The sequence below is a fragment of the Marmota marmota genome, unplaced genomic scaffold (genome assembly GCF_001458135.2).
Source record: "Marmota marmota marmota unplaced genomic scaffold, marMar, whole genome shotgun sequence".
NCBI lineage: Eukaryota > Metazoa > Chordata > Mammalia > Rodentia > Sciuridae > Marmota > Marmota marmota.
This window is the reverse complement of record NW_025999949.1, coordinates 33,756,618-33,769,699: the sequence shown is the minus strand read 5'-3', so window position 1 is coordinate 33,769,699 and position 13,082 is coordinate 33,756,618. Positions and strand designations below refer to the sequence as shown.

At 53.1% G+C, this 13,082-nt stretch overlaps 1 protein-coding gene across 1 annotated transcript in view; it reads left to right on the top strand.

Annotated features, from left to right (window-relative positions):
* Col22a1 (collagen type XXII alpha 1 chain) overlaps positions 1-13,082 on the top strand; it is a 208,179-nt gene that overhangs the window by 183,334 nt on the left and 11,763 nt on the right. The window contains exons 51-57 of the mRNA XM_015486301.2: positions 305-358; positions 2,750-2,794; positions 3,619-3,672; positions 5,354-5,407; positions 9,279-9,332; positions 10,605-10,676; positions 11,492-11,527. Coding sequence (XP_015341787.1) covers positions 305-358; positions 2,750-2,794; positions 3,619-3,672; positions 5,354-5,407; positions 9,279-9,332; positions 10,605-10,676; positions 11,492-11,527 — 369 coding nt within the window. The remainder of the gene's footprint in view (positions 1-304; positions 359-2,749; positions 2,795-3,618; positions 3,673-5,353; positions 5,408-9,278; positions 9,333-10,604; positions 10,677-11,491; positions 11,528-13,082) is intronic.

Below are 13,082 nucleotides of genomic sequence, written 5' to 3'. Positions count from 1 at the left end.
CTTTGTGAATAAGGTCCCTTATAACCAAGACGGCCATGCGATTTCTTGTCAGACCAGAGCACTTTGGACAGTGAAAGGGTCTGTCCCTTTAATTTAATCTGGAGATGAAATCTGTATAAACAGCAGCAGCCCAGGGCAGCCAGAAACTTTCCAGACCTGGATTCCAGTGGACACTGGTGTGGGTGAAGATGGCCCAGGACACCAGGGCTGAGGACTGGAAATATAGTGACAGCAAGGGCAGCAGCTGAGAGGGGAAGTCCTGAGAAACCTCATCCTCATTCTCTTCTTTCCTTCTTCCCTCCAGGGAAAATCGGGAGAGCCAGGTCTACCAGGAGCAGAGGGTCCCCGAGGCCCACCTGTAAGTGTCCCTAGCAGAGCGAACCTATCAGCCACTCACATGCTGATGCACCCGGCTGGAGGGGGCTGCGTGGCATGGGGATCTGCAGCCCCTCTCCTCCAGGGCAGCAGTGATCCTGTGTGATCTGTTCTGCTTTCTCCATACCATAGCTGTGAGGTTGATTTTCAAAGTCTCACTCATCACTGGCGGGTTGCTGTTCCAAGTTTTCTCTTTTCTTATCCTCTTTATTATTATAATATCTTGGGCTTTTCTCTGGATGATAGAACCTACAAACGAATCTTAATTTGTATTTTGAATACTTTCCATACCTATGGGTTTTTTTTCCAGTTATGAAAGAAACCCATTCTAATTGCATAACAATCATACTGATAATTATTAGTAAGAAAAAGAATGGCATAGAGAAGAAAATAGATACTGCTAATCCTGTAAAACAGAAGTAAAGCACTGCTAATATTCCAGTGTAGTTTCTTCAATCTTCTTTATGCAAAATCACCACATCTGTACATTTAAATCTATATCTAGTTATTACACATATAAAAATACAAAAACTGAACTCGTGTCTTTTGTTTAATAAAAATTCTAAAACAGTTATCTGATAAGAAGTGGCGTATCAGAATGCTATTTGTTTCCTTAATGTTGCTTTTATTTAAAAAAATCAATAAATCATCTGGCCAGTATTCAATAAGGAGGAAATAAAACACAAAAATCAATTTTCCTTTTTCCAAAATCTCCTGCCTGCACCAGGAGGAACCTGAGAGTGAGGACACTGTTACCCTGGGGATTAAAACACAGAATTAGCGATTGATTTTTTTTCCAAACATACTTTAAATTGATGACCCCATTAAATCCTTTCTAAAGGCATTTTTTAAATTTAATAAATGAATGCTTACCATGGAGCACTGTACAACCCCTCAAAGTCAAGGGCAATTCTCATGAATGATGGTCAGGTTTCAAAGGAGGGGGACAGGACCTATTCTGCACTGGGAGTTGTGAGGATGGAATGCAGGTGGGGTGTCGACGGAAGCCCTGGCTCTTGTGTCTGCTGGGCATCTGGGAGGAGAGCATGGCAGAGCCCCTGCCTCTGTGGCGTTGAGACTCAGTGTTATTGAGGAAGATGCAGGGACACAGGTTGTTCCCTGCCCTTTTGAACATTCTTCATGTCTTATTCAGTCCTCCTGGTGACCCTGTAGAATAGGTTCTTGCCTCATTTAACAGGTGTCAGAACAGAGTCCCACTGGAGAGAAGCAAAGCCCCCAAGATCCCATTGCTCAAAGGTGGGAGCCATGGTTCAGCCAAGACCGGGTTCCTCAGTCAGCCCAAGCACATCAGGTGGTGGGGCATAGGGCATCCTCCCGTGGACAATGCCCCTGGCTGGGTTTTCATTACCTGGTTTGATCAAGATGATATCAGGACTGCAAGGTGTTAAGTGTCCTTTCTGAGGTGATTATAGTGGTTGAATCTGGATCCAGATCTGAGACACCTTCCTCCTCCTCCTCTTCTCCCTCTTTCCTCCTCCAAGTCCTTCCCAGTCACTCCCAGGTCCTGACTGCTCACCAGGCTTCAGTCCTGTGTCCCCTTTGTGAATCCCCACCACAACCTGGCAGGACAGGACCAGTCTCCCCTGTTATAAGCTTGAGGCTCACAGGGGAGAGAAGAAGAGCTCAGGATTGGCACACCTCCTGACCCCTTTCCACTGCCCCTGCTGGGGCCCTGGGTTCCCACTGCCCACTCCCTTCCCTGCTGCCCTGACACTTCCCACAGATCCAGAGCCTCATCCTAGAGTGGAACAAGGTCACACCTTCTCATCAGCCACTCTGTGATCACAGTGACTTCAAGGAGGCCTCTCGAGTTGGAGTTCCCTTCAGGTGGCCTTCCCCAGGGTTCTGACTTCCCTGGTCGGGTCTTCCCTTGTTTTTGAGATTAGGAGATGGAATCAGGAGGTAAGCCTGATAGAGCAGCCAGGTGACAACTCTCTTGGTCTTGAAAAGGGCACTCTGGCCCCAGACCCCCTCCTGGGTTGAGTGTGCAAATACAGAGGTGTGCTCTGCAGGCAGGCAGGCCTGCGTGTGAATCTGAGGGAAAGGCAGGCCTGAGCCTCAAGTTTCTTTATCTATGAAATAGGAAAGGAAATCCCCTTCTGCAGGACCCCATGACCTGGAGATGGGCGTGCCCGAGACCCGCATGGCACAGTGCTGGTGGGACCCACGAGGCCCTTCCTGCTCCCCAACCCACCCATTGCCCCCCCCCTTTCCTGCCTTGCTCCTGTTCCCTTCTTTCCATCTGGGCCTGGCACAGAGCAGGGCTCCACACACCTGGACCCCATCCTGGGTGCCGCCCTCCCACCCCACAAGTCTGCTCACAGGTGGAATAACTGCATTTTCTTTCTTCCAGGGCTTCAAGGGACACACAGGTGATTCTGGAGCACCTGGTCCCCGGGTGAGTGGACGTCTCTCCTGGGAGGTTTTCCTGGGTGACTCAGAGCTGACACTTCCTAGAGAGGACTCTTGGGCCCAAGGCAGGGCATTTCCATGGTGTCCCAGAAAGAATAGCGGGCACGGTTGGCAGTGTCATCCCCTTTTTGGTTTGATTCTTCTAGATGGTTCTTCTGGGGGCCTGACTGTGACAAAAGCCAGTTAGTCCAAGCAGCCTGGGCTCAGGTTGGTTTCCATTATCTGGGCTGTGCACAGCACTCCTGAGCCCTGTGAAGCAGGTTCTGATAATGGGCTTGATTTTCAGAGAGGGAAACTGAGGCCCAGGGGTCTGGGTGGTTTTCTCAGGGTCCAGATCTTGTATGTGAAACACATCAGCTTTGTCCTAGACGGGAAGACTCCAGAGTCTGTTTTCTTATCCTTCAGATCTTTCTCTCTCTTCCAATGCCCCAAATAGAAGTGGCCTCTGGGATCAATGGTTAGGTCCCCTGCACATTATAGAAAACTCGAAGAGAGCCATGGGTAGGAAAGCCAATTGATCCACAGATAAGGAGGAGGAGTGGAAGGGCATTGTCTGACTCAAGCTGTTCTTTCCTGCCTGAGGCCTGGGGAGATACAGTTGGCCCTAGGCACTTGCCAATGGCCTTGGGTACACATGGATACCAGCTCAGGGCCAGGGCTCTTTATGCAGAGGCACCCTGCTCTGCTGGGACCTTCCAGATCGGCAGCCACCTGCATCTCTGCGTCTGACCCAGGTCCACAGGTGGCCTGTGCTTGAGGCAACCTGAAGCTGAAGGGACTCCATGTCTAACAGTGGATTTTCATTTCTAGGGAGAGCCTGGTGCCACAGGGCCCCCTGGCCAGGAAGGATCACCAGGGAAAGATGTGAGTGGGGGTGCTATGGGGCCTGGCGGGGTATGGGCATGGGGGACAAGGAAAGGATGCTCGATTCACAGTGGGTGGTGACAGCACTGTGAAGACACAGTGATGGCACATATTTGGCTGGCATGACAGAGAGTGGGGCTATAGCTCCTGACAGTGCACATGCCTTACCATGGATGGGAGGCTTTTCTGGATTAATCATCTTGTGTCTGTTGGGACCAACATGGGCTCCGCGGACCCAGCCTTGCATGGACTGGAGGGGCACCTGAGGGTGCTCTGGATCATTCCTCCAGTGCCTCTGCTTCCCATGCTCAACGTGAACATGCGCCCCTCTCCACCTCTACTGCTGTCCTGCTCTACACGGCTCAGATGGCTCCTGCCTTGGCTTGGTCATGCAACTGGGCAGGGCAGGAGGGGTTTTATCTGAGTTGCACAGAAGAACAGACCTGAGATCCAGGGAGGTTAAGGACCTGGTCATATGTGTCAGAGGCAAGGAGAGGTTAAGGACATGGTCACATGGTGTGCCCGAGGCAGGTAGAGCCAGCTAGAGCCACATCTGTCAGTTCAACATCCCCACTCCACCCCCAGTGACTGATCATCCATGGCACAGGGCATCCTGCAGGGCCATCTGGCAAGTGGGATCACAGCTTGGCCTCCTGGCACTGGATGCCTGGTCAGAAGTCTGGGTACTTGGTCCTGAGGTCCAAAGTGGCCTCCTGTCCACTGTATGCATCCTTCAGGACCAGGTTTGGACCTGGGAAGGTAGACTCTTCCCAGGAGCTGATGATTATCAGAAGCTGATTATCTTTGGCTGATTTGCTGTCATGAGATGAAGTACCTGGACAGGATCTCAGGAGAAATCCATTGTAGTCCCCATGTCTTCCCTTAGCAGTTATAAAACCAACCCGAGTGCAGAGCCCTATGCAGCTAAATTAAAGTACAGCACACCTCAGTCCACCCTGCTGGGGACCTCTCAGCTGCTGAAGCCACTGATCTAGCCCACTCCTCTCACTTCAGCTTATAGAAAAGGCAATGCAAGGAGTCCAGGCAGGCAAGGGACCGAGCTCAGCTTGCATGGCACAAGGGTGGGGCTGGGACAGCACCAAGTGCCAGGTCATGGGGAAATGCTTTCTTCCTCCATTTCAGCGCTCTGGATGTTTTAATTAAAAAAAAAAAAAAATCCATTTCCAGAGGGCTTATTTAGAGGCACATCCAAGCCTCTCCATCGTCATCCTTCACATGGGTAGGGACTGCCAGTCCAGGAGGCTACTCAGAAGGCCACATCATCATGCTTGGCCAACTAGAAGGTGCTATGAGCGTGGCTGGCACTCTGCCCACTGGGTGGCGGGCATGGTGGTTCCAGGTTGCTATCTAGTGAGTCAGGAGAACACTAAGAGCACTTGTCTTCTCAGTTCAAGATGGGGCCATCTGAAGTCACTGAGGGACCATGTGAAATATGTCTGATTAGGTAAATCAGTACACTAATGCAGAAGGCAGAGCTGCGAGCATTTCTAAATCTGTGAAGTGAGTGTTTTTATGTTTGGAAGACAATCTACGAAAGGCATCTGTTCACTGCTGGTTTTCCTGGGTCTTTTGGTGAAGTTTGATACATATTTGAAGTGGAGCCTTCCTTATCTCCACCCAGTGACTCTGTGATGATGTGACCCTTCTCTGTTTTTTCCAGGGTGATGTTGGACCGTCAGGACCACAGGGTCCCCGAGGGCCAAGGGGCCCACCGGTGAGTTTTGCTTGAGACTAAGTTGCTCATGTCCTGGTGTGTTTTGGCAGCAATGTTGGCATGGTGAGGTTTGGGTCTTTCACCCTGGCACAGCCATGTGGTGTTAAAAAATGGCTATATGTCACAGCAGGTGGGGAGCAGCCATTGCCGTAAGCCCCTGGGGCCTCCCACACACCAGGAGCTTTGCTGGGACCATTTGCATACAGTGCCACCTGGCCCAGCAGGGCCTGTAGGACCTCCGCCAGTCTCTCTAGCTCTGGGCCATCCTAAGAGCTGGTACTTAGGACACACACAGGTATCCTGGTGCTGCTACAATACAGTGCTGTGGACTGGGTGGCCTGAACATGAAATGTTGCCTCGTGGTTCTGGAGGCCAGAAGTCTGGGATCCAGGTATCGGCAGGCTTGTTCCTTCTGAGGGGGAAACCGTCCCACATCTGCAGCAGCTTCTCGGGGTTTGCTGGCCTCCTTTTGTTCCTTGCCTCGTGTATGCATCACCCAGTTGTCAGGTTTCTGCTCGCAACTAAAAGGCTCAGGGGTCACTCCAGGGGAACTGGGCTAACTGGGCTGTGCAAAATAACCATACAAGAGACAAAAATACCTTTTTCTTTGGGGTCGCTGTGACAGCTCCTCTGACTTTAAGGATCCGCAGGAAGAGAGAGAGAGAGAGAGAGAGAGAGAGAGAGCACTCGCTGACCCCTTTTATTGCGCTGACCCCTTTTATCGAGGGGATGCTATTCAAATGAGGCAAAGGGTCAGGTTTCAGGGGGCTGAGTCTATCTTCATGATGTCCACTGTCAGCAGGTTGACTGACACCTGGGTAGGCCACACTCAAGGGCACAGTAAGAGAAGGGGACACACAAGGCACTTCCATGGAAGATCCTACCCTAAACAGGGCAAGGGGTTATATTACAAAGGAAAAGGTGAGCATAGCTCCACCCTTGGGCTGTAGGAAGACAAACCCATGCACGAGACCCCGACCCTCGAACCATAGAAAGGGAGGCCTGATGCCACATCACCCGGCAGGGGAGTTAACTCAGTCACATAAAGGTTGGTCTCCCACCCCCAGTCTCTGCCTCTGTCTTGGATTGATGCTCTCCCTGTCTGTCTACGAGTATTTCTCTCACCAGGCCACCTGTCATATGGGACAGGGCTCATCCTGTGGAGGTATGAACTCATGTGAACTGCTTACATGGGCCATGACCCTGCTCCTAGATAAGGTCACATTCTGAGAGTCTTGGGCTGTAGGACTTTAGCATATGGATTTGGAGAGGGTGATTCACTGGGTCACACTCCCTACACCAGTGGACATGGTGGACATGGCCCTTGCCTATCTGTGCACCTTGGCAAGTGCTTCTCCTATCTAAGAAGAGCCTGGGAGAGTGAGGGGGACAGAGGTAGAAGGGGACACACACATGCCTAGCGGCATGTGATCAAGAGCCATGGGAAGCGCGAGACGTGTGAGGGCTGCTGGTGGAACGTGGCTGCTGCACCAGGAGAGTTTTGGTAAGTAGAAGGAGTATTGTTGAAGATAAAGTGCACATTGTAGCAGGTACTTGGGCCAGCAGCAGCCATTTGTCATCACCATGCTCGGTGACCAGGTGCATGAGTGATGTGATCACTGTGGTACGAGGATGGCGACAGTGTCACCGGGCAACAGTCATTCTTCCATTATACTCCTAGGGGACCCCTGTCATATATGAAGTCATATATGTCATATATGTTTTTGGGCACACTGGACTGTGTTTAGGGATCGACTGCACTTATAATCATGGTGATTGTGAACAAGCGCGCAGACTGGGGTAGCCCCTGTGACTCCTGGCTTCTAAGAAAGACCAGGGGAGTTCAGGGTTGGGACTGCAGGAAGCATTAACACAGTTTTTTCACTGAGCTTTCCCCCAGTCTGGGAGGCAGGGGCTGTGACGACCCCACTTACAATTACTTACTTGCCCAAGATCTCACGGCTCGTAAGCAGCAGAGTCAGGATTTCAACTCAAGCAAGCTGCTTCAGAGCCTGCAGCTTAAGTAACGCGCCTGGGCCTGTGGGAGCTGGAGATCATCCTGGAAGGAGGAGGGAGCTTGGGACTGGAGTTTGAAACTCAGAACATTTGGGGAGGGGGGCTGTGACTTCCTTTCTGGGGGAGCACAGGGGACAAAGGAAGAACAGGACCTGAGGAGTGGCTCATGGGGGGAAGGAAGCCAGCCCCGGCCCTGACAGGCCCCTGGAGCCTGAGCTGGCACCCTGTGCCTCTGCGTCTGGTCCAAAGGGAAGAGGAAGAGAGATGACTTCCTCAGGGCTGAGCCAAAGTACGCGTTGTTTGGAGGGACACAGATGGGCAGGTGGTCGGAGACAGCGCGGGGAAGGCGCTCAGGAGGCGCCTGGTGCAAGGCTGCTCCCGCATCCACCCTCAGTAGCGACTCCCAGGCAGGGCCCGTGCTGCTCTGTGCCTCAGTTCCTCATTGGTGAGACACCATGCAACGTGGTTCCTGGGAGGATCCAGTGGGGAGAGGCCCCTTCATCACCCATGATCACAGGCCGAAGCCATGTTTTGATCACAAACCAAAGCCATGCCCATAATGAGCGGCATGGATGGGGCCAGCACTGCCCAGGCTCAGCACAGCTCCTGGGACACAGGGCTCAGGCAACCACAGCAAGGACTGAGCCCGGGTTACAGAGAGCCCTTGATGCTACCTCTTTTCCCCTGGAGCGAGCTGCTGTCCTCTCCTCTGCCTGCGCTGGGATCTCAGCTCCTCTGTTTCCCTCTCGGGGTGCTTAGTGTCACCGTGTCTCAGCTTCCCCACTGGTACAGTGGTGCTGGTGTTTGTATCTGATGGCAGTAGGGTGTGGGTTAACACACCCTTAGAAGAGGGTCCAATGTGGAAGACGTGACTAGTCGCCTTTTGGCTGGGATGCGCTTCAACCCAGGTGGGAGCCCGGGCCTCACGGGTCACAGGGTGTTGGCACCTGGTGGTTGACAGGTGAATGGAGAAGCGTTTGCTGTGTGCTTGTCCATTTACTGAGCAGAGAGCTGTCGTGTCTGGCACTGTGCCAGATGCCTGGAATAGAGTGACAAGACCCAGCCTCTGCCTTGGCTGCTCACGGCAGGGAGGAGAGCCAGCCGTAAAGCCTCAGTGGGAGTTGACCCTGAGTGGAGGGAAACCAGAAGGGAAGCCACAGGGCGAGGAGGCCAGCCCAGCCTGGGAAGCCGCGCACCTTGGGCTTAGTAGGAATCTGTCTGAGCCTGAAAGGCGGCAGCCAGAAGCATTCTCGTGGTTTCTGATTTTTTACTCTATCAGGGAATCCAATTGTTAAATGTCAAAGCTACACATGTTCACAAACCCCCCGTCAAGTTAGCGGGTGTTAGAGTCAGACTTAGGATCTGGAGGCATGGACCTTCCATTCCACAGCCGCAGGGCTACCACCAGTGTCCTCTCCTCTCTCAGCCTTGTCAAAGCCCCTGCTGGGGTGTGACATGAGGTAAGGACATGCTCCTCAGCCCTGTGAACCAGTGTTTCTGAGCTTGGTCATGTTTGGTGGCTTGTTTGCTTCTTAACACAGACTCTGAGTTAGCGGATCAATGAATGAACGAGGCCATGACTGTGTCCTCGGTCTGGGCCGTGTGCACCAATCACCAGGCCGCGGGCTCATTTGATTCCACAGTGTTATGAATTAAATATTATGAGCTCCTTTTACCAGTTGAAAAATGTCCTTGGAGGAAAGAAGTGGTTTCCTGAGAGCTACATTGGCCCAGGTGACAGATTCTGTGGGAAACCTGGTCCTCTGCATCCGGTCCTTTCTTTGTTTTGTCACCCTGCTGTGTGATGCTCTGGCCGAGAGCCCTGAAGGAGAATTACCTTTGTTTCTTCCCTCAGGGTAACAATGGATCACCAGGCTCTCCAGGAGACCCTGGCCGCCCTGGAAGCCCAGTGAGTACTCGGTTGCTGCCACCTGATGGCATCGGTCACGCTCTGAGAGGGCTGTGGCTCATGTCACATATTGTCTGGCCTCTGTCCTTGGAAGTGTCAATGGGATTGTGGGTCTGAGTGGTGGGTCTCCTTCACAGCTAAAAGTACATGTGATTTTGCACCTGGTTCCCTGTTGTCTACACCGCAGGCGTCTACACCTACCAAACACAGGGTGGAGTGGGGTTGCAGGTGGGCGTTTGATGTTTTTAGAGCGTGGAAGGGCAGTGTCCTGCTTAGCAGCCCTAACTGTCTAAGATGACAGGGTAAGCGTGCAGCATGCAGATGGAGGTGGGCGTAGGGGGTGGGGAGAGCAGACTGGACCAGTGGGTAGGTGGTGGGAGAGGTGGTGTGGCTAACCAGCAGGGCCAGGTCACTGGTTAGAGGATTCCGATCTGGGGTGCTGTCTGGCTGATGGGAGGCACGGTGGGGAAGATGTTCTTTGATAGGATCTGGGGTTGGATAAGTCAAGCCTGACACTAGTCTGCTCCCAGCCCAGCCTTCCTGAACTTTTATAATAGTAACTGCTATAGTTGGCAGTCCTATCCAGGAGCCCACCTGCAGTGTGGTGAGTGAGCAGTCACTGCCCAGGGCAGTGAGCCTGCCGGTCCTGGGGGGTTAACTGTGGGTGCTATGGAAAGCCAGGGCCACAGTCTCAGGAAACTGGGCACTTGGTCACCCTGGTGGAGGCCATGCCCCTGCCAGATGAGGGTAGCTGTGCTAAAGGAGCCTGCCTCCTCAGTCAGCAGCCCCAGGGCAGGACTTGCTGCTGGTGAGACACAGCAGAGGGGGCAGGGTGGGCCATGGGGCTGGATCCACCCTGTGCACAGCTGGCATATATGTGGGGGCTTCCCAGGAAAGTTCAAGTCGGGAGATCACAAAGACTGAGCCTCCTACACCATGCACCTGGCATCCTCGGGGGTGGAATGGCCCCATCTCAATGGAGGACCCCGGGAGGGGCCACACACACCTGGGTATTTTTGCCAAATATCTGTCCCACTTGGTGTTTGCTGCTCTGAAAAGGAAGGCCACCATCAGATTCTGAGGCCATGTCTTCTCTCCCGCTGGCCCGTGACAGCACTGTGAGGACCCTGACCCTTCTCCATTGCCAGGAAGGGGGCTTGTGTTCCATTGTGCGGCTGCCCCTGGTCTTTGGTGTTTGGAGTGGTCCCAAGGCTTCTGAATCTGCTTGAGTCAGTGGATGACCTTGGAGATTGATCCTGTTTTTCTTTGCAGGGCCAGAAGGGGAACAAAGGAGAAAATGGCAGCCCTGGACTTCCTGGCTTCCTGGGGCCCCGGGGGCCTCCGGTAAGCAGAGAACCTCAGCCCCGCCCAGGGTGTCTGGCTCCAGGTTGATGTTCACATTCAGAACTGTCCCTGTCCCCTCCTGTGTCCTGGGGCCCATTTGCTCGGGTCATGACGATATGGTGTGGGGTCAAAGTGCATCTAGACAACAGAGGGCTCAGAGGCCACACCTGTGTGGGATCCCTGGGTCCAGCTCCACTCAGTGCCCCCTCCATCCCGGTGTTAATGGTGTGGCTGCTCCTGAGCAGTGGGTGCGCTTTCTATGTAACAATTATTCCTCAGTCATGGAGATAGCGGTCATTTGTCCAACCTGTAAGATGCGCCTGCCACTGTTTTGATCCTTCTACAAATACACTGAAATCTCGTAGGACCCTATGAAGCTACTCCTCCCATTTTACAGAGGAAGAAACCGAGGCACAGGAAACTAAAGGAGGTTGTAAGGGGGCTTTCAAGGTCCCAGAGCCTCCAGTAGAGGACCGAGATTTGTACTAGGAGCCAGCGGCAGCCTGCTTCGCACACAATGAGCCTGCTTCTTGGGAGGCCTCCCTCCCACAGCTAGATAACGTATAAAACTGGAGTCACTCCTGGTGGGGTCACACACTTCTCATTGCTAAGGAGCCCACAGCTGCAGGCTCCCCTTTCTACTGGGGACACAGTTTTTGCCTTCCCCTGCATGGAATGACCTGGGTCAGGGGAACCATTGGTTACTGTCTTTGCTGGAATGAGATTTGAGTGACAGTGTCTGCTTTGAGCACCATCATATTTTTTTCTGTCTGCTGATGCAGAAGGGCCTGCTGACACTTTGTTCTGTCTTACAGGGAGAACCAGGAGAGAAAGGTGTACCAGGCAAAGAGGCAAGTGTCCATCCCTCCTCCACTGGTAGCTCTTCCTATGGGGGCCACGGGTCTGGTGTCCTGGGTGGGCAGCCTGTGTGGTCTCCAGGGCCCTGAGCTTGGAAGGATCCCTCTGATGCTCTGCTGTCATTGTGTTGAAATCATAAGTACTTTATGAAGAATGGACACATATGAATTTGCACAAACCCTACAAATAGTGTAGGCACTGTGGACACCATCTGGATGAGAGCATTCTGACCTGCCACTCAGCTCCCACCTGTCAACAGGCCCTGCCAACGCAGACTTGAGAGACCTTGGTTGTGCCCAGTTCTCTCCATCACTTCCACCTGGATTCTAGTCTGACCTGCTTCCCCTTCACCTGCACCATCATGGGGACCTACAGGTTTCCTCAGCCTTGCCCTTGCTGACCTGTCCATACTGCAGCCAAAGATCTGTGGGACAGAAGCACACGATGGCACTTTGCAGGTCACCTCTCAGCCCTGTCCTCTCCGGGCCCCCTCAATGAGATCCAAGAAGCTGCGCCCCTGCCAACGCCCCTCCTCTCTCAGCCCCAGTCACTCTGGACTTTTAGTCCTGGAAATGCCAAATTTCTTTCCCAGGGTCCTCTTTTCAGAAAGCCTGCCCCCCTTCTTCCTATGCTGACTTCCCCTGGTGGCCAGGGACGAAGCCGATGATCCACCATGGGCTGCCTGAGCACCTGTTTTGCTCTGCCCTAGCCCAGGAGTCCAGCACAGAGTGGCACCACAGGTGTCTGCTGAGAGATACGTAGAGGGACAAATGCAGAGAACTCAGTGGTTGGAAATTGTCACATCCCTGTCAGAGACTGTGCTCTCTCCTGAAGGGCCAGGGACACTTTCCCTCTGTGCCTTTGGGCTACACTTTATTAACTCAGACTTCCTTGAAGCTGGGTCAATGGCTCCATGTCTGGCAAGGATTTGATCCTGGCCCAGCCACAGCTGACCACTCACTGGGCACTCACTCGTTGACCAATCACAGCTCCTTCTGCTTATTTGATTGAGATGCAGGGGAAACACCCTGGCTCCCCTTTCTGAGGGATTCATCAGCTGCATGTGCTCATAGCTGGGCTGCTGCCTACATGAATTCTCTCTGGCTCCCTATTGCTTTTCAGAATAAAGTGCAGGCTAATCGGGCATCCAAGGTCTTCCCCAATTTGACTCCAAGACAGGAGCTCAACCGTGCATAATATGTCCCTGCCTCCCCCCATCTCCCAGGCTTGGTCTTCCCTGTGCTGCCCACCTGGAGTGCCTTTCCCGGCCTCCTCTCCCCTCTTAGATTCTACCTGACCTTTGGGGCTCTGTGCTCCCCAAGGTGCTTCCCCAAGCACCTCCTTGTGCTTCTGTGACAGGAATCAGGTCTGTCTGCTTTGCATTGGAATCAGACAGAGGGAAGGCAGAGAGGCACACCTCTGCCCCACATCTGGGCAGAAAGAAAGTCAGTTGTCCCTGAGAGGCCAGGGACCCTGGCATGTGGATGCACTCTAGCCGCAGGGATTAGCAAAGCTTTTCAGAGGAGCTGATGTGTGTGTGTGTGGGGG